Source organism: Suncus etruscus, chromosome 13 (genome assembly GCF_024139225.1).
Source record: "Suncus etruscus isolate mSunEtr1 chromosome 13, mSunEtr1.pri.cur, whole genome shotgun sequence".
NCBI lineage: Eukaryota > Metazoa > Chordata > Mammalia > Eulipotyphla > Soricidae > Suncus > Suncus etruscus.
The window spans coordinates 26,246,134-26,274,088 of record NC_064860.1 but is presented as its reverse complement, the minus strand read 5'-3'; the positions used below and the strand labels follow the sequence as shown (position 1 = coordinate 26,274,088).

General features: G+C 38.3%; 1 protein-coding gene across 2 annotated transcripts in view; it reads right to left on the bottom strand.

The window, feature by feature from the left end:
• Nucleotides 1-1,645: 1,645 nt before the first annotated feature.
• Nucleotides 1,646-27,955, bottom strand: part of ZNF148 (zinc finger protein 148) — a 104,817-nt gene continuing 78,507 nt past the window's right edge. For both annotated transcript variants that reach the window (XM_049785883.1, XM_049785884.1), the window contains exons 7-8: nt 4,145-4,263; nt 1,646-3,857 (exon numbers count right to left, since the gene is read on the bottom strand). In XM_049785883.1, coding sequence (XP_049641840.1) covers nt 2,256-3,857; nt 4,145-4,263 — 1,721 coding nt within the window. In that variant the 3' untranslated portion in view covers nt 1,646-2,255. The remainder of the gene's footprint in view (nt 3,858-4,144; nt 4,264-27,955) is intronic.

Here is a 27,955-nt window from a genome sequence, read left to right as displayed (position 1 = left end):
TAACTGCCAAGCAGTTGAGCCACATTCTAAACTGTGCTGGTGATTTTCAAACAAGCAATAAACTGGACTATACCAAGAACATCATCAAGTTTTCAAAGGATATAAACTCTTGATCAGACTCAAAATTAAATCAATTCAAAAGTAAAGCCCACTATTATCAGAAGCCGAATAAGGAAACTAAAATATCGGGTTAAGGTGAGCACAGTTCTATTTTAAACATTTCTTCTGAGTTTAAGCCTTTTAGCAATTGTGATGTTCACACAACACACATCGTTTTGAAGAGTCAGTAATGGCAGCATTTCAAATATCTACTTCAAAGAAGTATAAAAATCTTGAAGAATTTGGTAGCAAAGTAAGCCATCAAATGGAAAAGTTAATATTCAAGCAAAGCTTAATAACCAAAGTATAGAGGAAACCACATTAAACACCATTTATATTCCTTATCATAAAATACCAATATATTCCAAGTAAATGCGAGAGATGTTAAGGGTGGATGTTTCTTTGTTCCCTTTATGAGAATAGTCTTAGGGTAATATTAAATAAAAGACAAAAATAATTTAAACGCATAACACTCTATAGGAAAACAAGGACCGTGGCTCTACATGGCCAATACAAAAGTTAAAATGAAAATTAACAATAAAGTTTCACCTTCCAAGAGTATTAATTTTAGAATATCACTGGTGCTGCATGGATATGTGCAATGTGATAAAAGATGATGGAAATTTAAAATTAAAAAACCAAAAGGTTGGAACAAATAAAAGAGAATAAAATCAATGATTAAACTACTATTAGCTTTCCAAAAATCAAACTGTCCAATGTGTAACTCAAGCCATCATTCTTCAGAAATGTATATGTACATGTATATATAAAGCACTATTTATTGTACCATGCTGTATTAAGACAAAGTATCAAAAAAAACATTCGTGGTCTAAGGATAAAGTCTGTAGTTTATTTAGATTTTGAAATGCAACAAAAAAATTTCCGATCACTCATCTAGCTGAAAAAGAAATTGTAGTTACTAGAATTAGTAAACACTTTTGGTTTGTAAAATTGCATGAGCGGTGTTCATTAAAAAGTAACGCAAGATAAAATAAGCAATTAAAATGCCCGGTTCTTTAGTTTCTCTGGAGACTGTTTAATTATCCAATCTATCAATCATCTAAAAAGAGTATTAACCAAGTTTTACAGTTCCAAAGATATCCAATTTCCTTTTATTGCCAAAAATTAAATTTGTCAATTATGAGATGATTATGATACAACCATATCGAACCTAAAAAATCTAATTTTTTTTTATTTTGAGAAATCAAAAATACCAAACAGATTCTAAGTGCTCTATGTTAAACTGAAGTGTATATGTAAAGTAAAATACAATTAAGCTTTAAAATGTGGAATATACATTTGTGTAAGCATTATGTTCTTGGGAATGTAATCTACAGAATATTTCTTTTTACTAAAACTTCAAAACCTTGATACCGGCACATGAAAAAAAATCATAAAAAATATCTAGGTACAACTGTACAAAGAAACTGACACCAATATGCATCCTTTCATAGATAAAGAAGTGAATGTTTTAACAATTATTATTTTGGTAAAAGTTTTGAAAGTATGCATATTTTAAAAGTAATTAGGCTTTTAAATAGTGGAGTCTTAGACTATCAGATTTTTATTTTTTTCTCAAAAAAACATGTCAATATAACGCAAAATTAAAATCAAGGGTCTATGGCATATCATTATTTTTAAAGGTGGTTTCTTTTTCCCCCCTATAGGACATACTAAATTAGTTAAGCCATAATCTCTTGACATTTAAACTTTTAAGTTCACTCTGTAGACTGAGATTCCCTGCTTGAAGTGCAATGACTATGCTGAAAAACTTAGAAACAGTATGAGTAATTTTCACACAATTACTAATCTCCTAAGAATGTACAATGTTATCAAGTTAGGAAACAATTGTGCGAGTCTCTTTTCTCTCTCTACCTCTCTCTCCTTTTCAACTTGGTGTAGGTGGAATAGCAAGTTTCGGATCTAAAACAAGTGATGCATTGCTTCTAGAAAGTTGACAACATGTAAGGCAGTTCAAAGAATGCTGACTAACCAAACAAAATGCAGTTATTGGATTATCTTGCTATTCGTATCCGCTTAACTTGTGATAGATAACACATTGCTCTTTCTCTGTACAGCACTCCATTTTACACAGAGTAACCCCACTCTTGATTAATCTGTTCTAAAGTGCCAATATTATTTACACATTTTCGTTTTTAGCCAAATGTCTGGCCAGTTGTGGCATCGGGTGAAGATGTCATCCCAGCTCTATTATCGTTTACATTCACCAAGGGAAATTCGGGAAATTCAGCACTTGTCCCTGGTCCCCGAAGGTTCACCTGTCCATTGGCAGTGCTAAATTGGGTGGCTATTCCAGCTCTGGATCCGTGATACGGGGCACGGAAGGGCTGTTCAAAGGAGCTCATTTGGTAAGCTTGGTGGACAGGCTGAGCCTCAGCTTTCTTCTGAGAAGTCACTTGATCCAAAAAGTCCTGTGTGGATGTGGCAGAAGCATGGTTTGTCTCATCACCTGAAAAGGGAAACGAGTGCTGTGAATCACCAACTATTAGTCCAAAGTGGGACTTATCTGGAGTTGTTCTTAGTGGAGAATTCATTCCTGATCGAAAGCTATTGATGGGCAGGGCTGCATAGACTTGCTTGTCTATGGAAGAGAATGCTGGCTGATTTGGAAGGGTCTGGTTATCAGTCACAAAGTTAAGGCTCGGGCTATTCAAATAGGCATCATTTTGGCTAGTTCTGTCCAAAGCCTGCTGCAGAAATTTGGAGTATTCCTGCAACATGTTGGCTTTATCTGATGAGGATGCTTGAGAGCTTGATCCGACATTCTCTGACTGGGTAACCTCAGGTACTTCTGAAGAATTTATTGAGATGCTGGAAGTCACCTCAGTGTCCGCAACACTGAATGATATCTCGTGCTGTCCATTCGCTTTATGAGAATAATGATCCAACAGAGTCTGCAGTACCTCATCCGGGATAACGTTTTTGTCATGATTACTCTTACTAATCTCCACATTCAAAGCCTGTGAATCTAATATGGAGGCCGTGGTGCTTTCATCAATAACACTCGCCACAGCTGCTTGTGTTACAGAAGGCTGAGAAGCGATTGTACCCACATTGAGTGCATACTCCCTACTGTTATTACTTGCCGCTTGGAGGTAACGCTTCTTCTTCAAAAACTGCATGGCATCGTCATAATTAGTGCTGCTGTGCACAGGTTTACTGGGCCCCTCTTGCAAATTATCAACAGGATCGATATCAGCATTGCCTTCTGAGTCCAGTAAAGACTGTTTATCCACAAGTTCAAAAGCATACTTGGAAACTTTGCTCTCTTCATATGTGGATAAAGGTGAAATGGTTTGATTTTGCTCCAGTGGTTGTTTCAGACTTCTCTTACTATTTATTTTTTTGAGAACCAGCTTAGGTGGGTGTATTTCTCCCGACGCATCTTCTAAATGTGATCCCCCAACAGAAGAATGTGGCATCTCAACAGCATATTCTGCTACCATATACTCATCCTTGACTTTAGTACTTGAAGAATAAAGGGGCAAGTAATCGTTTTTGTCCTTCTTCAAGTCAGATTTGTCCAAAGCACTCTCTTTGTCCAACCCAGATAATTTTTTCTCCGTTTTCTGCCTTTTCTTTTTTGGCAGTGAGTTGTCTTTTGGTGAGGTGGAAAAGCCGGAATCTTCTTCAGATGTCAAAAGGCCACCTTTGATGGCACATCTGTTTAGTTTTTTGTCATGGTTTTCATGGCACATACGCTTATGTTTCAATACACGATCAGTTCTGGAAAAATACTACAAGGTTCAGAGTTCAGTAGCGTGTGTTTTTGTTTTAGTTTGTATTTTGGTCAACCAAGAAAAAGAAAAAAAAAAAAAGAGAAAAGAGCAATTAATATAAAGATAGATGTAAGCTTAATAATATAAGCAATTCCAAATGATAAATTTATGAGCCAGCTGCTCATAAATCTAAGTTATTCTACTAATAAGCAAAAAACATTTATTAAATTTTATATTTCAACGATAAATATGCTTTACTCAACTGGTTAAAATAAAAAATATATATATAAAAAAGAACCTCCTACCTGTAAACAGTATTCACACTGGTAAGGTTTTTCTCCACTGTGAGTTCTCTTATGCCTTTCCATATGATATTTTTGTATGAATCTCATACCACACTCATCACAGCGAAATGGTTTTTCACCTAGAGTATTATACAGAAAGTTTAAGAGAAAATAAATAATGTAAGACAATGAGTTATTTTACACCAATAATCCTAAAATAAATGCTTTAAAAGTTGCCAAACTTTATTCATATTAAATAACAATTCTCACCTGTATTAACTATATGTTTCAGTTTGATTCATCAAAAATATTTGGCAGAGGGACAGAGGTAAGTATAGCAGGTAGGATGTTTGCCTTGCATATGGCCAACCCTGGGTTTGATTCCCAGCATCCCATATGGTTCCCTGAGCCAGCCAGAGTAATTTTTTTTTTTGTTTGTTTTTTTTGTTTTTGGGTCACACCCGACAGCGCTCAGGGGTTACTCCTGGGAGATCATATAGGATGTTGGGGATCGAACTGCGTCCATCCAGGTTCACCCACATGCAAGGTGAGCACCCTACCACTGTGCTACCATTTCGGCCCCAACCACAGCCAGAAGTTGGGTATGGGAAAAATCAAAAATGAAAAAAACTGTTAGAAGAGGCTTCCAAGCAAAGGTCAGGTTAATTCAGATACTCAGCTTAATAGGCAAAGCAATACTGCTCAGACCCAGTGGTGCTATGGGATACTAGAGCTACACCCAGTGATCAAACCAGAGTCTCAGATGTTAAAAAGCATCTTCCCTATCTTTCTACTGTTTATACAAAACAAACTGTTTCCTAGGAGATGTAATTCCAGAAATTTAGACTACTAGAACATTATTTCTGTAGAGCAGCTAACATTTAAAAATATTTTGTCAATAATGCAAAATAACACTTTAGAGAACCTTTTGAAATAAGAAAAAGCTATCTTTATTCATTGTCATTTTTAGGTATCCTTTTTAAAAACTTTGTTGTTTTTGGTCAAATGCAGCAATATTTGGAACTTTCTCCTGGCTCTGCACTCAGGGGACCCATATGGGATGACAGGGATTAAACCTAGGTTGGTAGTGTGCAAGTTAAGCGACCTATCTACTGTATTTCACTCCAGTCCTTTAATTCATTTCTTTTTTTTAATTAAAGTTAAATGAAACCTTTTAGAAGAACATATACATAACATTATTCATTGCAGCACCTAATACAATAGTAAATAAATGGAATCAACCTAGGTATCCAAGGACAGAGAAATGGATTCTGAAGATGTGGTACATATATAAAATGGAATTCTATGCAGCTTTAAGGAATGATGAAATCATGTGATTTGCTGCAATCTGGATTGGACAGGAAGATAGCATGATAAATGAAGTAAGCCAGAGGAAGGATGAACACAGGATGATCTCACTTATCCATGTTTGCAGAATTGGATGAGGAAATGGATAAGGGGGGATATCTAGATCAACCTTGAACCCAAAGTACAGGGAGGAAAAGGACAAAGGAAAAAAGAAATCTAGGGGAATATAAGGTGAAAAAAGGAAGTAATGGGGGAACAGGGGTCAGTGTATTGGAAATGTAATAGAGTGCTATAGCTATATCCAAAGCAGACTCAATAACACTAGAAATGAGATATAAACTATAACTGCCAAACTTTAAAATATTTTTGTTGAGATGGTAGGCTGGGAAGGCAGTGGAAGTGAGAGGAAACATGGGGACATGGAGGAGGAAAGTGGACACTGATGGTGGGATAGGTGCTAGAACATTCTATCTCTAAAATTTAACTACCAATAACTTTGTAAATCAGTTTTTATATTAAAAAATTCTTTGTCAAAGATAAAAGTTAAATGAAATCTGAACCCAGGAAAGTATTTTAATATAAAATAAAATCCCTTAACATAGAGATTATCTCAAAAATAAACTTTTTATACTGAACCTCTTTTTCTCAATTCAAACCTAGAGAACCACTAGAGAACCCCAAACTCCTAGCCTCCCAATATTTTGTTTGTAATCCCTTTAGGACTTCTGGGCTACATAGGGAACCATTCCTTTAGAGACCTAAGAGGTTTTACAAATAAAACCATAGTCAAGGTTAACAGAAGGGTATGACATGAAGTTATCTAGAAAGCAACTGGTTAGTTCTACCTTATACTATATCTTTCCCCTTTATCCTCAGCCCTGCAGGGTAAAGTGGTTATAAGTATGACACACTACTCATAATAAAGTTATATATTGTCTCCAAAGAGTTTATAGTATAACTGGGAAAATAAGATACACACATTTTAAAAAGACAAATGAAATAATAATAATAATAATAATAATAATAATAATAATAATAATAATAATAAAAAAAAACCCCACAAAAACAGAAAGCCAGAGTGATAGCACAGCAGGCAGGGCATTAGCTTGCATGCAGTTGACCTGGGTTAGATCCATGATATCCCTTATGGTCCCCTGAGCCTGCCAGAAGTGATTTATGTGCCAGGAATAACCTGAGAGCTACCAGGTACGGCCCCAAAACAAAACAAACAAGCAAACCAAAACCAAATATGTCCATCCGTTTTATCCTTGCCATTTTATTATTTGTCAACACTTTACATCCTTTTATTTCCCTTGCTTTCACTTGCAATTTCCTGTGTGGGCCTCTTTAGTGGAACTCGGAACATGAAGGGTTTAGGATACCACTTGGTACCAAGGACTGAAGCATGTACATGCTCCAGCCCTTGGAGTATCTCCTGGACTCCCTCCTTCTCTTTTTAAAATTTTCCTCCACTTAAAATAAAAATATCTACCATGCTGTAGTTTTTTTACCTCTTGGTTCAAATTTCCTTTCAGTTTAAGATAGCTACCCACTGTGTTCAGGCATTAAGCACATTCCCTTCAAGGGCCTCTGACTTCCTCTCTAAGGGAAAATGTACTTTATCTTCTTTAAATTCCCACAGAACTTCATCTGTGCCTGTCCTGTAGCACTCACTATCTTCAAAACAATTAGTTGTTCTGTATATCTTTATAGATGAGCTATATTCCTAGTCCCTCTAGATTATTTATATCTAGTTTAAAATGTTTTACGTAATTAAAAATGTCAAATGGTTGGCTATGAGTAGAAATGACATATTACAAATGACGAATAATGGAAAGAATGTTACTGGGAGATTTTATGCTTTGGAAAATCTTGAAGGGGAGAGGAAGAGACTAAAGTCAAGGAAAGAAAATTTGAGATATAATAGCAATGAAGAGTTTTTATAAGATGAAATGCCCACAAGAAACAGTGCCTAAGATAAGAGTCTAATCTGCAACTAATATATTTGAAGCTTTTTGTGCATGCAACTTCTTTCAGTGCTAGTGAGTACCACATTTCAGGGACTTTGCAGTCACTTCCGACCAGTGCTCTGGAAGATTCAACAGAGAGCTCAAAGGCTGCTGGGGTGGCAAATGGCTCTAATCTAGTCAACCAAATTTAAGTCAGAAGAGCTCCAGTTCTTTATAGGAACAGGGGGTAAAGGATTCTGAAACTTCAGAGACTTGAATGAAAGCTTAGCATTTATTCATGGGTGTGGGTAGCTGGCACCCCCAGTGTTGTTCAGGGACTATTCCTGACACTGCTCAAATGAACATAAACAATGTTGGACTCAGCAACAGGTAGGGCAAACAATGTATCTCTACACTGTCTCTTCTAACTCCAAATCACTATGACTGACACAAATGATTATTAGTCGTTAAACTGTTACTGTGAACTGCTATGCTTTGAAAAATCACTAATTTTACACAAAAAAATATTGAAGTTTAGGGGCCGGAGAGATAGCATGGAGGTAGGCATTTGCCTTGCATGCAGAAGGATGATGGTTCGAATCCTGGCATCCCATATGATCCTTGAGCCTGCCAGAGGCGATTTCTGAATGTAGAGACAGGACTAACTCCTGAGTGTTTCCAGGTGTGACCCCCCCCCCAAAAAAAAAAGAACCAAAAAAAAAAAAATATTGAAGTTTGGACATTTGGCCAATGGTCCACAAATGACTTAGGAAGCAACAGAAATTGAGAAGAAAAAAATAGTTACTAAGGAAGTCTGAGACTAAAAAAAATAAGAAAAAAGGAGAAAAGAAGAGGTAATTCATTAGAGAACACTGTTAAGGACAGAAAGGAAGGCAGAGAACAAAGACCAAGTCAAAAAAATAAATAAATAAATGGGACATTTTGGTGCAGAGCCAAAAGAATGCTATTTGTAGAGGATCTTTGATAAAAAAAAAAAGGGGGGGGAAGGTGAGTATATTGGGTAAGAAGTAAAAGTACAGGCAAACTTTGACATGCAGATAATAGAGATTACTAAGGTCAAAAGTTAGTCATTTCTCAAAAGTGAGAAGTGATAAACGAGAAAATAAATTAACTGGCTAGAATTCAATTAATCTGCATGATATCCATGGATGAAAATATATTATTATTAAGATGGGAATATTTCCCCCAAACTATCTACAGATTCAATACCAAAATTGATCACCTTATCCTAAAGGTCATATGGAAATACAAGGGACTAAAGTAGCCAAAATACTTCTGAAAAAGAAAATTTAAGTACAAAGACATACATATCACAAATTATTACCAAGTTGGGGTGGGAGTGATAGCACAGTTGTAGAGCATTTTGCCTTGCATGTAACCGACCTAGGACAGACCTGGGTTCAATTCCTCTCATCCCATATGGTCCCCCGAGCCTGCCAGGAGAGATTTCTGAGCTCGGAGCCAGGAGTAACCCGAGTGCCACTGGGAGTGACCCACAAACCAAAAAAACAAAAACAAAAACAGAAACTAATTACTACAAACTTATAGTAGAAAGACAGTGTGACAGAGGCATAAAACTAGACCTATTTATCAAGAAATATATATATTGGTTTTTGGGTCACACCCAACAGTACTCAGGAGTTATTCCTGGCTCTACACTCAGAAATGGCTCCTGGCAGGCTCGGGGGACCATATGGGATGCCGGGATTCGAACCACCATCCTTCTGCATGCAAGGCAAACACCCTACCCCCATGCTATCTCTCCAGCCCCAAGAAATAAATCTTTACATTTAATGGACAGCTGATTTTTCTTGAAGAGTATGGAGAGGACAGTAGAGGTTTAAGCAATACCTAGCCATTTGTGTTCAGGGCTGACCCCTGGTTCTGGGCTCAGGGATCAGTCCTGGTAGTGCTCAGGGGACAATATGTGGTGCCAGGAACTGACTGGGGGTAGGGTGTCACTGGCGTCTTTTATTTCTAAACTTTTCTCTAGCCTCTTGGTCAATATAAATATGATTTCTCAACATACAAGGAAAAATTCACTCAACAGAGTAAGTCTTGTCAGCAGTAGTACTAGGACAATTCGATACCTATATGCTAAAAGATAAGATCTAAGAACACCCCACTTACATTAAAGATTTTTTTTAAATAAATCAGACTATGTGAGGAATGAAACATGAAACTCTTAGAATAAAAATATAAGAATAAATATTAATATATTCAGGAAGTGATTTATTTGATATGGCAGCAAAAGTACAAACATTCAACAAAAAATAGACCACCAAAATTTAAAATGTCAGTTCCTCGTCATAAAAGAGGACACAATGTTCTGTAGCTCCGTTCTTCAAAATATTAAACATAGGGGCCAGAGATAGCACAATGGTAGGGCATTTGCCTTGTATGCAGCCAACCCACAACAAAACCAGTTTGATTCCTGGCATCCCAGATGATCCGATCTCAAGCCTGCCAGAAAGGATTTCTGAGCACAGAGCCAGAATAATCTGAGCATCGCTGGGTATGGCCCCAAAACCAATTAATTAATTAATTAATTAATTAATTAATTAATTAATACACTGCTTAAAATGACAAACAAAATACTAAACATATAAGTGCAATGCTCTGAATTCAATTCTGTATGGCATTACTCTATATCCCCAGGTAGCAGGAGAGACACAGCCTGAGAGAAGTGTTGAGTGGCCACTACAGAAAAGTAATATAAATGAAATTCTCATTCAAGCTACAAAAATAGATGGTGAAATTATACTAAATGAAAAACGGCAGATACAAATACCAAGTGATTCTATTTATATGACATATAGAACACAGATTACCAGGATTTGAAAATGGAGAAAAGGTAAGGTAACCAACCTTCCTTCCTTCCTTCCTTCCTTCCTTCCTTCCTTCCTTCCTTCCTTCCTTCCTTCCTTCCTTCCTTCCTTCCTTCCTTCCTTCCTCCCTCCCTCCCTCCCTCCCTCCCTCCCTCCCTCCCATCCCTTTTCTCTTTCATTCCTTTCTTCCTTCCTTCTCCCCTTCCCCTTTTTTTGTTTGTCACTATAAACAAATGACCACCTTGCTACTAATCTTTGTCTACATTCTTAGAAAATTACATTCAAGAAAGCATCCTTACGATTTACAGCAGATCTGCCACAAGAAACCCTCAAGGCCAGAAGGCAGTGGTAAGATACATTGACAAAATTCAATGAAATGAATGCTTTGCCTAGAATACTGCACCCAGCCAGATTCACTTTCAGGTTTGAAGGAAGTATACATAGCTTCACAGATAAACAGCAGCTCAGAAACTTCACAGACTCAAAGCCAGCCTTAAAAGATAAACTGAAAGGTTTACTTTAAGACAAGGCAAACCAAAAGACACACCAAACTCCTATACAAAGATGACATTAGGGGCTGGAGAGATAGCATGGAGGTAAGGCGTTTGCCCTTCATGCAGAAGGTCATTGGTTCAAATCCTGGCATCCCATATGGTCCCCTGTGCCTGCCAGGAGCGATTTCTGAGCTTGGAGTCTAGAGTAACCCCTGAGCACTGCCAGGTGTGACCCAAAAATCAAAAAACAAAACAAACAAACAAAAAAGATGACATTAAATCCCATGACAATTATCTCTCTCAACATCAATGGACTAAATACACCAGTTAAGAAACACAGTGTGGCAAAATGGATCAAAAAGCTGAATCCACCATTCTGCTACCTTCAAGGAACACATCTGAATAGTTAGAACAAACATAGACTCAAAACCGAAGGTTGAAGGACAATCATCCAATCAAACAACTTGCCTAAAAAAGCTGGAGTGGCTCTATTATTATCAGATGACACAAACTTTACACTTAGAAAAGTTATAAGGAACAAAGATGGACATTTCGTAATAATCAAGAAATATGTACAACAGGAAGAAATCTCATTCCTAAACAACCAGCAAAATATTTAATACAGTTGTTGACAGACCTAAAAGAAGACATCAATACCAACACATAATAGTGGGAAACCTCAACACCACCCCTTTAAACCCTTGATAAGTCAACCAGACAGAAACCTAAGAAAAATAGACTAAATCTGAAAGGAGAAATAAAAAAAAAAAAAAGTGAACTACTAGATTTATTTAGGGCACTCCATCCCCAGAAAACCAGATACACATTCTTCTCCAATGCATATGGGTCATTCTCCAGGACAGACCACATGCTGGCCAATAAAACAAACCTCCATAAAAATAAGAGTATAGAAAATGTACAGACTTCCTTCTCAGATCACAATGCATTGAAATTAGAAGTCAACTACAAAGGGACACAGAAGGAAAAAAATCAAAAAGCTTACTACTGAACAACCAGTGGGTCAGAGATGAAATCAAAAAGGAAATAAAAAAATTCCATGAAGACACAAAATTCAGAATTTGTGGAACACAGCAAAAGTGGTACTGAGAGAAAAATTTATAGCCATGCAAGCACACATCAAGAAGGAACTAACTTAATGACACCACTTACAAAATTAGAAAAATCAAAAATGAACCCAAAATAGAAAGGCAGAGGAAATAACAAAGCTTAGAGCAGAAATCAATGAAGTGAAAATCCAGAAAATAATTCGAAAGATCAACAAAAGTAAAAGTTGGTTCTTTGAAAAAATAAATAAGATTGATAAACCACAAGCAAAACTCACAAAGGGAGAGAGAGAACTTAACAAACCAGATTATAAATGAAGGGGAAGATCACTAGAGATAATACAGAGATACAAAGGGTAACCAGAGACTACTTTGAAAAACTCTTGGACTTTTATAATCTACCATGATTGAACCAGGATGATCTAGCTGCACAGTGATGGCTAACCTTTTTGACCCCAAATGCCAAACTGCCACACAAAAGAATTTCCTCCAAAGAATTTCCTCAAAAGTGCCAGCACGTCAATTAAGCCTTAATAGCAAGATTTTAGTATCTAAGAATTGCAGCACGCACCGCATATCTTAATTGCCAACCTTCCCGAGTGCCAGCTGCAAGGCCTTCGAGTGTCATCGCTGGCACGCATGCCATGGGTTCGCCATTGCAGATCTAGCATATCTAAACAGACCCATCACTATTGAGGAAATTAAAATGGTAATCAAAAATCTTCCCAAAAACAAAAGCTTAGGCCCAGATGGATTCAAGATCAAATTCTTTCAAACCTTTCATGAAGAACTACTACCAATCCTTTTCAGGCTCTTCCAGGAAATTGAAGAAACAGAAACACTCCCAAATAGCTTTTCTAACATCACCCTGATACCAAAACCAGACAGAGATGCTGCAAAAACAGAAAATTACAGACCAATATCCCTGATGAACACAGATGCAAAGATCATCAAAAAAATCCTAGCAAATAGAATCCAACGCCTCATCAAGAAGATCATACACTATGAACAGAAGTAGGTTTCATTCCAGGAATGCAAGGATGGTTTCATATATGTAAATCAATCAACATAATATACCATATCAACAAAAGAAAAAAACAAAACATATGATCAAACCAAAAAAACATATAATCATATCAGATGCAGAGAAAGCAGTCGATAAGGTCCAACACCAGTGCATCAGAGCTCAGAGGACCCCTTTTTGTCCTTTACTACTTTCCCTGGGTTTTTCTTCATACCCATGTCTTCAGTGCTGGGAACATAGTTCAGGGTTCTTCCTAAGCTTTTTACTTTTCTCACTCATCTTCCAACGACTCAACATTCTCTACTTACACAACAATTAGGAATCCCAAATATATCCTGTCCCTCTCCAAAATGGACACCTCCAACTCACAGTTCAGTCCTTTCTCCATCACTCTAACTTTGTAAGACATTTCTTTATTCACCCTCAATTAACAGGATCTGCTCTTAACGAGCAACTCATTCAAAGCTGCTTGTTTCCATTCCCTGCTGTTATGAACCAAATCCATGAAGCTATTAGTTTCCTAGTGTGAGTTATAGTAGTAGCCTCTTTGGGATCCACTTTCACCTTCTTTCAAGTCCACACTACAGTCAGATTTTTTAATGTAAGTAAATCTGATTATGCTTAAAGAATCAAGGACCTTCTGCTATTCTTGGAAGAAATAAAAATGGAGTCCTGCCTTTATATCATGTTTGATGATTGCTCTACTTATTTTCTGAGCTCTATTCAAAGGACCTTTGGGGCTGGGGTGCCACATTTGGTGATGCTTAGGAGTTACTCTTGGATCATCACTTAAGAAGAGATAGCACAGCGGCGTTTGCCTTGCAAGCAGCCGATCCAGGACCTAAGGTGGTTGGTTCGAATCCCGGCGTCCCATATGGTCCCCCCATGCCTGCCAGGAGCTATTTCTGAGCAGACAGCCAGGAGTAATCCTGGCCCAAACACACACACACACACACACAAAGAATTACTCCTATTGGTGCTCAGGGTACCATATGGGATACTGAGGATCAAATCCTTATCTCTCAGATCCCCCTTTAAAGTGGCCTTCTTTCCCCCTCTTGTAGAAAAACTGTCTCTTAAGAACGATCATGCTTCTTCTCTCTTCTAGCCTGTCTCCTAAAATTCTTCTTTTAAACTAGTAACTTATTTAAGTTATATTATAATAAATTATATAAATACAAGATATAATAGAGCACTATTGCAAAGTACACTATAGTCTTTAAAATGGTAGCTGGAACTGCAGAGATGACTGGGACAGTGGGGTACAAGTGTTAGGGCACTTGCAGTACTCCCATTTTGATCTCCAGCTCCACATGGTCCCTGAGTACAGCCAGAAATGGCCCTCAGTACTGCTGGTATTTCTCCCATGAAGGAAAGAATGGTATCAACTGTTCTCATTAATTAGAGCGAACTAAACTTTTGTAATGACAAAGTATTCATTGTAAGCTCACTGTGACACCAGACAGAATCATTCATCTTTGGTAAGTAATAAAGAGGAGCAAATAAAACAAGTGGTCAGGGAAATGGCCAGATACTTTAATGGCAGAAACTCCAAGTCTAATCCCCAGCACCTACTCTACCCTACCACCTCCACGCACCACTGGGTGTGATCTCCAAATATGGAACTAGGAGTAGCTTTGAGCACCACTAGATGTGACATAAAACAAAGAATAGTTAGATGCTGGAGTCGAAGTGATCCCTGCATGCAAAACCCTAACTACAGCGGAGCGGAGCCCTCAAAACCAAACAAAAAGGTAGATGTAATAAAATTTAAAATAGTACATTAATTAAAAGATAGTACACTATTATGAGAAATTATTTAGGAATATAGCTCCTAAAGCTAGATTAACTGGAATTTAATGTTGGCCTCATCATTTCTTACTAGAAGAAATCAAGTATGCTATTAAAACTCCTAAAACTTGATATTATCTGTAAAATAGAAATAATAATAGAACTTATCTCTAAACCAATGTTAATCCACTCAAAGAACAAAGCCTAGCATGCTTTACCAACTCAATAAATTCTAACTAATTAAAATACAAATGAAGAGGCTGATGATTATCATTATATTTACATAATGATTATAGTTATGACTGGCCTATAATAGTTTTTCCAAATGAAAATACCCTGAAGCTAGGCACTACATCTGGGAAAAGGTAAATAAAAGAATTATTGAAACGCATACACTGAGTAGTAATCATACACCTAGCAATTTTAGCACTTTGAGGGAAAAATATGACAAAGTATCTGGCATAAAGTTCTTCTAGGAGGTTAGAAAAATCATTTATGAGGCTAGGAATTCAGAACTATCTTCTTTAGGAAATCATCTGAGACTAAAACATAAGCAGTGGAGTAAAAATTAGATTATTAAGTAAAAACTATGAAACTGCCACAGTAACATGTCAGTTAAACCAAACAGGCAAATAAAACTCATTAAAACCTGTGTTAATGAAAAAGTAACATAATTGGGTATTATTATTTTTAAATAAATAATGTGGTATTTCTTTGCTGTTACTGTAGTTTGGGGGTCATATCCAGCAGAGCGTGGGGACTGCTCCCTAATCTGTGTGGGGATGGGGGGGGGGTCTGGGAAGTGAACCACCTCCTACTGTAGAGCAAGCACTCCAGCATAATGATCTCCCCACCCTTGGATAGTGAATTTGTAGAAGCCCTCCTCTCTTCGTATAGAATGCTGCTCTTGCCCTCTCATGAAGACAAAAAGAATAATCCATATGCTCATCAAGCTCTGCATTTTAAATATTAGAAAGATTGGGAATGCTTGCCATTTATTTATTTATTTAGGTTTGGAAGTCCTACCTGGCAGTGCTCAGGAGTCACTCCCTGAGTTCTTTGCTCAGAAATCATTCCTAACACACTTGGGGACTACATGGGATGCCAGAGACAGAACTCAGGTGGGCTGTGTGCAAGGCAAATGCTCTAACCTCTGTGCTATGCCTCAGGCACCCATTTGCCATTTTAAAACAGTAGGAGTTACTTAAAGAAGCTGGGATTACCACAAAAGAAAATAGAGTTCTTCCTTTTTTCTGGTTTTTGGGTCACACCCAGTAGTACTAAGGAGTTACTCCTGGCTCTGCACTTAAGGGACATTCTTGTTGGTGCTTAGAGACTGTATGGGATACTAGGGATCAAACCTGGGTCAGCTGCATACAAGACAAATGTTCTACCATCATGCTATCACTCTGGTCCCAGTTTTTCCATTTCCTAATAGACTTCTCTTATTCATAAAGATGTGAAATTACAGCTGTCATTATAATTTTTTTTTTGAAGGGGAGAAGGAATGGATATCCAAAGCAGAGAGGCTAATGATTCACTTTGAGGGTTCAAGAATGCCATACTGGGGACCACCAGGCTGCACCAGACAATCTTGAAAGACCAAGTTGTGTGAGAGATTGAACCTAGGTAGGTCACATGGAAGGTACTACCCCTGTTATTTCCTTGTTAATATAATTTATTTGGGGGGGGGAGTGGGTTTTGATTCATACCTGCCTATGTTCCGGGCTTACTCTTAGCTCCGTGCCATACCCAGTGACACTAGGAGTTACTCCTGGCTACTTGCTCAGAAACTGCCCCTGGCTTTGGGGGACCATGTGAGATGCCGGAGATCAAAGAGAGGTCTATTCTAGGTCAGCTGTATGTGAGGCAAATGCCCTATCAACTAGGCTATCACTCTGGTCCCACCAAGGATAATTTCTGAGTGCAGAACAGGAGTAACCCAGGAGCTTCTGGGTATGGCCCCAAAAATATGAAAAAAAAAAAAAATGTAGTTAGGGCTACAGCACTGTGAGACAGTGAACAGGGCCTTTGTCTTGAATGCTGCATTCTGGGTCGATTCCCAGAATCCCCAATGTTCATCAAGACCCACCAGAAGTGATCCCTAAACATAGAGGCAGGAGTAAGCCCTGAACAACACATTAAAAAAAAAAAAAAAAAAGAAGAATGTGCACCAATATCAAAAATATTGAAAACAATCTGTGATGGCAGAGATGTAGTTTAAAAAAAAAAAAGAACTTTCATCCACTGCTGGTGGGAATGTTGAATAGTCCAGCTTTAGAAAAAAAAATATGGAAACTCCTCAAAAAACTACAAAGTGAACTTCCATTTAATCCTGCAATACTGCTCCTGGGAATATACCCTAGGGACTCAATGTATAAAACAATGCACAAAAGCCTCTCCACTCCTTTGTTCATTGGAGCACTTTTCATAAGAGCCACAGGTAATTAGATAAAGTAACTATGACACAATAAAATACTATGCAGCTGTTAGGAAAAATGAAGTCGAGAAATCTGCTTATACATGGATAGACATGGAGAGTATCATGCTGAATGAAATTAGTCAGAGGAAAAGGGAGTAAAGTGATATGAACAATAGCACAGTATTGCAAACTACAGGGAAAAAAGGGAGGGAGAAGAAGGAGCTGTAGGAAGAGAGGGGAAAGGAAAAGTGTTTGCTATAGAGGCAGGCTACATGAGGGACAGGGATGGGAAGGTAAGTAGGGAAATTGGTGGTGGGAAATGAACACTGTGAAGGGATGGGTGTTAAAATACTGTATAACAAACTCAACTATTAGCAACTCTGCATCTCATAGTGATTACAATGAAATAAAACGACTATCCTACCTAAGCTATTATAGAGATTCAATGCATTTCCCCATCTACATTCAGATGATATTGTTCAAGGACCTAGAAAAGTCAATAATAAAATCTGTTTGGAATCAGGAGCTATCATGAATAGCCAGAGATATATTGAAAAATAAGAAATGCAAAGGTGTCTTACTACCTAATTTGGAACTGTATTATAAAGGTCTGTGATTAAACCTGCCTGGTACTGGAATAAAGATAGACTCTGATCACTGGGTCAGAATCAAATATCCAATGAAAAACCCCAAGTATATGGACAAGTTATGGTTTTTGGTTTTTGGGCCACACCCAGTGACACTCAGGGGTCACTCCTGACTATGTGCTCAGAAATTGCTCCTGGCTTGGAGGACCATATGGGACGACAGGGGATCAAACCAAGGTCTGTCCAGTGTCAGCCATGTGCAAGGCAAGCACCCTATTGCTGCGCTACTGCTTGGGTCCCTGGACAGTTATTTTTTGATAAAGGAGATGAGAACATAAAATGGAGTACAGATAGCTTCTTCAGCAAGTGGTACTGGAAAAACTGGATAACTACATGTAAAAAATTAAGATTCAATTTATATCTCAAATCTTACACAAAAGTCAATGCAAAGTGGATTCAAAGAACAACAGATCCAACCAGAAACTATAAAGTACACAGAGGAAAACATAGAATGTTCCAAGACTTGGACCTCAAAAGTATCTTCAATTATTTGATATCACCAGCAAACGTAACAAAATAAAAAAAGATGCAAATGGAACTACATCAAATTAAAGAGTTTTCTGCATGGCAAAAGGAATATTGCTAAAACTAAAAGACTAAACTAAATAGGAAAAATAACTGCAATCCACAGTTCAGATAAGGGCTTACTGCACAGGATATATAAATACTAACAAGTTAAAAATCTTATTAAATAGTAGACAGAGAAAATGAACAGTACTTTTCAGAGGAAGACAGGTAAATCATGACTAGGCACATGAAAAAGTTCTCTGCATTACCATCACTAGGGTAAACAAAATCAAAACAATAATGAGAATGGTACATATTAAAAATAGTAGGAATAATCTGTGCTGTTGGGGATGTGGTGAAAAAAAAAATTCTCATTCACTGCTGGTGGGAATATTGGTTCAACCCCTGTGTGAAACAGTACAGAGTCCTCAGTAAACTTTGAATTGAGCTGCCATATGACCCAGCAATTCCACTTTCAGAAATCTATCTCCAGGACTTAAAAACATTCATTCAAAAGGATATGTGTACACGATTACTCATTGCTGCAATGAATACAATAACTAAGATACAGAATCAACCTACATGTCCAAGAAAGATAAATGGATTATGAAGATGTGGTACATAAACATAATGGAATATTATGCAGCTTCAAGGAATGAATGAAAGCATGCAATTTGCTGCGACCTGGGTAGAACTGAAAGATAGCATCTTGAGTGAAGTAATCCAGAAGAAAGTCAAAGGAAATAATCTCACTTATCTACGTTACGTAATATAATTGTATTAGGAAATGTAATGTAGTAGAGATGGGACTGCCCTTGACCCCAGAGCCTAGGGAAGAAAAGGACAGAAAAGAAATCAAGGTGGGAAGGAAGAAAAAACTTTAAGACCAGATCCGCAAGCACTTTTGCTCTTATCTAAATAAACAAAAAAACTCACTGTTTAATACCAAAAATTTCTGCCAGCTCCAATTCTGCTTGGTGCTTGATCTACCTTTTCCATATTGAAGTGGCTAAAGGTATGAAAGGTATGAAAGACCTAGACTAACAGCCAACTAGTCAAGTATAATAGGAGCAAGTTACTTCATTGTTTCTACCATGTTCTGTAACTTTGGAACAGGAGTAAGAGCATCCTCCTCACAGGAGTACTGTGTGATAGTTGGATGATTTATATGCTGAGTTCAATACAGTGCTTGGTGGGAAGTAAGTTATTATACATTACATAAATTATTACTGTTATAAGGTACATTCAATAGTTAGGTTTGTGACGACAATTTCCCAGGAATTTTTGTTACCCCTCCCAACTCCAGGGACCATCTGGGATGGCGGGGATTGAACATGGATGGCCACGTGCAAGGCAAATGCCCTACTGCTGTCCTATCCCTCCACCTGGCCCCAGGCTCTTTCTTTTTCTGGGGGTCCAATTCAGGGGCTCACATATACTAGGCATGTGCTCTGCTGCTGAACTGCATCTACTCCTTGGAATTTCTAGCTTTTTAAATTATCTTAACAAAACCTCCTTTCTTTTAAAATCAGCATATTTGGCATTTTTCTTCTCCCTCCCGTGTGAACTTTTTGTTTATTTGTTTGTTTTTAGATCACATCCAGCAATGCTTGGTGCCTGACTCTATCTCAGGAATTACTCCTGGTGGTATCCAGGGAATTTATCAAATGGGATGCTGGGGTTTGAACCACCAGCTGGCTGCATACAAGGCAAGCACCCTGGTTATTGTTCCAGACCACACCCTCAGTGTGAAGTTTTTAATTTGCTACCTTCGTATCTTTCTGAACAGATTACCTGTCTATCAGTTTACATAGAAAAAGTACCAACTTCAATAAATCTTGTCTTTTCTCTAGGTGTTAGCTTCCACCAATGCTTCTCCTCTGCCACCTACTGCCTCTGTGAGATGACTCACTCTCATAAGCACACAAAGTCTAAACAGAACTCACAGGTCCACTGAAGTCCTGCCTCTTTCACAAAGCCACCAAGCTGAATCCTCACTGATCTCTCTTACCTGATTTTCCAAAGCACAGTCATTGAGATTTATTAAACAGTGAACCGCATGATTCATTTGTTATTCCACCCAATGATTAGACATAAATAACAATGAGACTGCTTGAAGATACAATGTTACATCACTGACTTAGGTACTTTCTCTTCTTAGTCAAAGAACATGTTCAATGAATTTGAGGATAAACACACACAGCATCACTCTATATATACAAACACATATAACAGGAAACTGTCATGATAAGGCCCCTTGATTCCACTGTAAAGCATATACTAAAATAAGCCAGCTTTCTGAAAGAAGCCCTATACCAGTGCTTCTCAATTATTTTCTGTCATGCCCCCTAGGAAGAAAACATTTTTCGCGCCCCCCCCACACGACTGTAAATAGTATCTTTATTAAAAAAAAAACACATTAACCTGCAAAACAAAAATATATAAAATAATTTGAGCTGATTTTTTAATGAGGTGATGTCTGGATTCATGGCTCCAATGAGCGCGTTTTGCAATGCATAGCTTTTCAAAGTGGGGTTTGAAGCAGGACACAGCAACTCTCAGCTCCAGAAACATTCAGAGGCTTGGCTTGTTATGACAGTGTTTGCTGAGGTCAAACGCGGCCCCCTTTATGAAGCCTCACGCCCCCCTCTGGGGGGCGAGCTCCACTATTTGAGAACCACTCCTTACACTAGGATACCCTTCAAAAGCATGGCATAGGGCCAAAGGAAGCACTTGATGGACAGAGAATAGGTACTCAGGAAGCCTGGGCTCCATCTCCAGCACCACATTTCCCTAAGAATGAAGGGAATCAGTCTAAGCAGACTCAAATATGAAGCCAACCCTAAATAAAAATGGGGTGAGAGGAAAAGCATAGTTTAGTTTATACGTGTGTATATGTTTGATTTCCTTTCTATCCCACTCTGCTGTATACTACTAATTTAAATGTTGTGTGTGTGTGAGTGTGTGAGTGTGTGAGTGTGTGTGTGTGTGTGTGTGTGTGTGTGTGTGTGTGTGTGTGTGTGTGTGTGTGTAATTAAATCCTTTAGTGTGAATTTACAATTTTGCAGAGGAAAAGAAACCAGTTTGTGAAAGCTTTGCTAAACATCAGTTGAGCAAAGAATACCAGTCAGCGATCTGCATGCCCTGCTTCTCTTTCTGTCTGGTTCCAGCATCCACAATGCCAGGAGCACAGAGCAAAGGGAAGATTCTTAGTAGCACAGTAACAGTTCCTAAATCTTCATAAACAGGAGCTAAGTCCTGCCTGTCATATTTTTTTGGTTTTGTTTGTTTTTGGGGTCACACCCGGCATTGCTCAGGGGTTACTCCTGGCTGTCTGCTCAGAAATAGCTCCTGGCAGGCATGGGGGACCATATGGGACACTGGAGGACCATATGGGACACCAGGATTAGAACCACCTTTGGTCCTGGATCGGCTGCTTGCAAGGCAAACACTGCTGTGCTATCTCTCCGGGCCCGCCTGCCATATTTTCTTTTAATAAAATTATATCTTATAGCTAATAAAATGTAAAATAGGGATTAAAATGAAAAAACTGTGATGTTATTAATAACTATGCTAAAAAATTAAAAGTGTTGAAATTTTTTTTAAGTTTTGAAATTCTTTAGTCAAAGGTGAATCAACCTTCTCTGACTCCACCTCATTAGCACAACAGGTTTTTGTTTTGTTTTTTAAAAGGATAATGTTATTATTCAGCCATTTAACATGATCAGGAATAAAAGTCAGTCAAGTGAAAAAGAAGATCCAACCTACATTTTCAAGCATGAAGAATGCTCTCTTATAAATTGGGTTTCAGTGTTTCTCTTTACATTAACATCTGTAGAAAAGTATTTCAAGAACTGAAGTCTTAAATGGAAATTTAAGAAATAATTCTAATAAAAGTATAATTTGGAATGTTTGCTTTATTTCCCCAAAATTTATCAACAGGAAGTCTCATAAATTTTTTTACAAAAGAAATAAAAACTGTCACAACTATTTAAAAATATTGCTGTAACATTCAGAATATTAGGACTAATTTAGAAAATGATCATGCTTAAATTCTTTTCTTTCTTTCTTTTCTTTTTTTGGGGGGGCCACACCCGTTTGATACTCAGGGATTACTCCTGGCAAAGCGCTCAGAAATCGCACCTGGCTTGGGGGGATCATATGGGATGCTGGGGGATCGAACCACGGTCCTTCCTTGGCCAATGTTTGCAAGGCAGACACCTTACCTCTAGTGCCACCTCTCTGGCCCCTTAAATTCTTTTCTCATACATATCCTATCCTGCTCTGACCAGGCCCCTACCCCTACGGCAATAGGACAGGCATTTTCTTAGAGTTCAATGACCACAAAGTAATGACAAAAGAACACAACTGGGGGCTGGAGAGATAGCACAGTGGGTAAGGTGCTTGCCTTGCACTCAGTCAACCTGGGTTCGACCCCCGACATTTCATATGGTTTCCCCTGAGCCTGCCAGGAGTAACTTCTGAGTGCATAGCCAGGAGTAACCCCTAAGCACCACTGGGTATAGCCCCCAAACCAGGAAAAACAAAAACACCACCACCACCACCAACAACAACAACAAGCACCACCACCACCAAACAACAGAAAACACAAAATTGGACGTGTCATTTTATATTTATTCCACATATACATCACAAAATTAAAAAAAAAATAACCTGATTCGTAAAAAGTACTTGATTCAAACTAAATCTGACAGAAACAATGTCTTGGCTAAAGTATATACCCAAGAAATAATTCCGACCCTGAGCAAAATGATAAGGATTATGACCTTCAAATCCTTACCTTTTCTCCCATGACCCAAATCTTACCTTAAGAATTTGTCACACACTAACACACACACACACACACACACAAATGAATTTCCCACAACTGCCAAAAGCAGCAATCCCAAGGACTTTCATTCTGATATTCTTCGGGGCCTTTGGACAAAGGAATAAAGCTTTAGCCAAAATCCCCAGTTTCAAACCCTGGATGAAAAACGTATTTTCCCCTAAAACTGTATTTCACAGTCTAATCCAATTTACGAAAAAAAAAGAAAAAAGGAAAAAAGCCAAGTTTTAATTATTCCGTTTAGAAACCCGATCACCTAAGTTTTTACCTTTTAAAAGCAAAGAAATAGGGGTATGCATGTGTAGAAACGTGGGTGCCTAACATGTGCTATCACCACAGGTGCACAAGCACCACTACTGAACAGTGCACCCCATATGTGCCTTTTGGTGGCAAGTGTGTGTGCATGTACCATTACCAAAGCCGTGACCCCATCAAAGATTACAACCAAGTGTGAGCACAAGCCTGCTGTAGCAGTGACAGCAACAAGATGTAATGGAAGGCTTTTTTTTTTTTTTTTTTTTAAACACCATGGAAATTCCCTTATTGGAAACTTTAAACAGGCAGATATTTTAAACCATGTTGCAAATATTTCAGAAAATGGGCTTCAGTTGCAGGGATTTGGAAACTAGGAAGGGCAGTACAATGAAACCAAAGGTATGTGGGGGAGGAGGGACTCTCCCCAGTCTGTAAGAACTGGCATTCTTCTCACCCACAACCTGAGGTACAGTGATAGGTGACTCATTATCTTTTTGACAGCTTAAAAACGGATAGGCAGGTGTAAATTTTTAATCCTGTCATAATTCCTTCACTGCATACTTCTAAGAGGCCTACACAGAGAGAAAGCACAACAGGGCAGAATTGAAGACATATGGGGACCAGAGTGATAGCATAGCAGTAGGTCATTTGCCTCGCACGTGGCTGACCCAGGATGGATGCAGGTTCCATTCCCGGCTTCTCATATGGCCCACATGCCAGGAGCCATTTCTGATTGCAGAACAAGGAGTAACCCGAGTGCCACCAGATATTAACCCCCAAAACAAACAAACAAAAAAACCAAATTTAGGACATATGAACACCCTCCCCCCCCCCAAAAGGCTATTAAAATATGACAGATAAGACCAAATAGCAAATGATGAGTAACATATATGTGGTGCTTACATATTCTCAAGTGAATTTAACTTAAATGACTTTGATTACAACATATAAATATTCTACTATCCTCAGGTAAGTATAAACAGAATCAAGGAATTGATGCAAAGAAGGAAAATCTATTCACATCATACAAGTTCCATGTGAAAGGTAACAGGAGAGCACAAAGGGACAAATTGAGATTCACTTGAAAAAGTTAATACTTTTCTGCTTAGTGAATCATTTTCATCTAGTCTGTGCTAGTGTATCTCAGCCAGGGTCCATGGTCCAGGTGAAAAACATATAGGGGATGAGAGAAGGAAGAGAAGTAGCATGTTTGCACACAGCTTCAGACTAAGGGCTCAAGTGGTAAAAGGGGGAGTAGAGAAAGAAAACAGGTGATAAGAGAAAGATTGAGAAGCACAGGTCTAGTCAACCTGAGAACTGCAACAAACAGCACAGGAAGGCTGTGCTGAAGAGCAAGAAACCCTCAAAAAAGCCAAAAGAAGAAGGCACTTCAAGTTCCAGTATGCAGTGTTAGTGCTTCACAGGTGAACTCTAAGTCCAAATTGTTGACACTTGGACTTCAATTGTAGTCCCCCATCAGCCCCTCGTGTATCTGAAAGTTGCTTAAGCTCCTATGTCCTTCCTGCTACTCTACTACCTAAAAAAATAGGGAAAGTAATAAGAGCTTTTTTCTCTTTCAAAATCGAGAGGACAAAAATTACAAACAAACAAATAGAGTATCCAAGCCTTGGTTCGCAATAATTTAACTATCTATTAGATGCCCCAGACATACGTGTACTTATTTTTCCAATAGCTGGTTGGTGACTAGCATTTAGGGAGTGAGATCTCCTGGCTCAGGGATGGAAGGCTGCACCCTGAAGTGCTCAGGAGACCATAGAAGGTGTCAGAGATTAAATTAGGGTCAGTAGCATGCAAAGCAAGTGCCTTAATCCTTGCACTATGTCTCTGGCCCTATAATGGAAACCTTTTTAATTAAAGAAAAAAATTTTACGAAGGCTTTTAGAGTTAAGGAGCTTGCCTCGCACATAGCCAATCCTGGTTCAATCCTTGAAACTACATGTGGCCGCCCAACAGTAATAATGATAATAACAACAATAACACTGTTACCTATCACCTGGGACATAGCTTAAGTGATAAGAGCATAAACCTAACATGTTCAAGGCCTTCTGTTTAATCCCTGGGACTGTCCGGTATGGCCCTATTGGCCCCAGAGCACCCCAGGTACCACTGGGGCTAGTCCTTATGAAAGAAATAAAATGGAGTCAAAGAAGATAGACCAGAGGGGTATAAAATCATACCTATGCACCCAGCAATGCTCTATATGTGCTGAATTTCATCCTAGCAGTACTTTCACTGGGGATCCCAAAATCTTCCATGTATTATAACAAAGAATGTGCAAGAACTACAATTAAAAGTGTACTACCCCAGGTAAGCAAAGCAACTAAAAAGAGCTAGCACAGCAACTCCAATTGTGTGAGCTCTAGTCCACAACAAAGAAAAGGGGAATTACATATACATATGTAAAATAAAGAATTTGTAAAACAGTCTAGAAAAGAAAGTGCAACTGGGATCAGAGAGATAGCACAGCACAGCAGGGAGGGCATTTGCCTTGCATACAGCCAACCTGGGTTTGATCCCTGGCATCCCCCAAAAAACAAACAAACAAAAAGAATATATTTTGGGGGCCGGAGTGGTGACACAGTGGTAGGGCGTTTGCCTGAACACACTGGGCATGACCCAAAAAACAAACACCCACCCTCCCCCAAAAAGTGTGATAAAGTAAGAATTGTTTCTAAAGATTTTTTTTTCCGGATATACAAGATATCTTGGGCAAAGCACATTACATCTGGTGGTGGTCAACTTCTGAAGCAGTGCACTGAAGATCATGGCTTTTTGGGGTCACACCCAGCAGCGCTCAAGGGTTACCCCTGGTATATTCTTAAGCAAACTTTTTTTTTTTAATTTTTTTTTTATTTAAACACCTTGATTACATACATGATTGTGTTTGGGTTTCAGTCATAAAAGGAACACCACCCATCACCAGTGCAACATTCCCATCACCCCAGTCCCAAATCTCCCTCCTCCCCCCCCCCAACCCCCGCCTGTACCCTAAACAGGCTCTACATTTCCCTCATACATTCTCAATATTAGGACAGTTCAAAATGTAGTTATTTCTCTAACTAAACTCATCACTCTTTGTGGTGAGCTTCCTGAGGTGAGCTGGAACTTCCAGCTCTTTTCTCTTTTGTGTCTGAAAATTATTATTACAAGGGTGTCTTTCATTTTTCTTAAAACCCATAGATGAGTGAGACCATTCTGCGTTTTTCTCTCTCTCTCTGACTTATTTCACTCAGCATAATAGATTCCATGTACATCCATGTATAGGAAAATTTCATGACTTCATCTCTCCTGACAGCTGCATAATATTCCATTGTGTATATGTACCACAGTTTCTTTAGCCATTCGTCTGTTGAAGGGCATCTTGGTTGTTTCCAGAGTCTTGCTATGGTAAATAGAAACCATAAGATATATAGAACAGCACATAGGCAAAACACTCCAGGACATTACAGGCATCTTCAAGGAGGAAACTGCACTCTCCAAGCAAGTGAAAACAGAGATTAACAGATGGGAATATATTAAGTTGAGAAGCTTCTGCACCTCAAAGGAAATAGTGCCCAGGATACAAGAGCCACCCACTGAGTGGGAGAAACTATTCACCCAATACCCATCAGATAAGGGCTAATCTCCAAAATATACAAGGCACTGACAGAACTTTACAAGAAAAAAAACATCTAACCCCATCAAAAAATGGGGAGAAGAAATGAACAGACACTTTGACAAAGAAGAAATACGCATGGCCAAAAGACACAGGAAAAAATGTTCCACATCACTAATCATCAGGGAGATGCAAATCAAAACAACGATGAGATACCACCTCACACCCCAGAGAATGGCACACATCACAAAGAATGAGAATAAACAGTGTTGGCGGGGATGTGGAGAGAAAGGAACTCTTATCCACTGCTGGTGGGAATGCTGTCTAGTTCAACCTTTATGGAAAGCGATATGGAGATTCCTCCAAAAACTGGAAATCGAGCTCCCATACGATCCAGCTATACCACTCCTAGGAATATACCCTAGGAACACAAAAATACAATACAAAAACCCCTTCCTTACACCTATATTCATTCTTAAGCAAACTTACTGCAGTTTTTCTGTGCTTCCCTCCCCTTATAACCTTTAGCAGACAGCATAGCTGCCTCTTGTCTATCAGCACTTTTATACAACACTTATTATATTGGGCTGGTCTTTCCCACAAGAATATAAATTATAAGAAAACTGCCTTATAGTACCTCTGTTGTTTCTCTTGCATGAAGAACACTGAAAGGTCATTAACCTTTTGCTGAATGAGTAAGTCATAAAAGTTTAATAAAATTAGAAATAAAAATTTTTTTAACTATTTTCATCTTTCATGACATGACCTGTTAAGCATATTATTAAAATGAAATTTAAATTTAGCTATAAGTTGAAAAAATATCAAAGAAATGCTGAAGTTCTTCCATCTGAGGGTGACAAATGTCTGCTTTAATAACTGAAATTAGTAGAAAACAAATGATCTCTAAAAACTAGAACATAATACACAGGATATGATATAAAGGTATATTGCAGTCTTTTGTTGTTTGGGGTTTGGGGCCCACACCCAACAGTACTCAGGATTTATTCCTAGCTCTGGCTCAGGAATCACTCCTGACGGGATGTGGGAATTACATGAG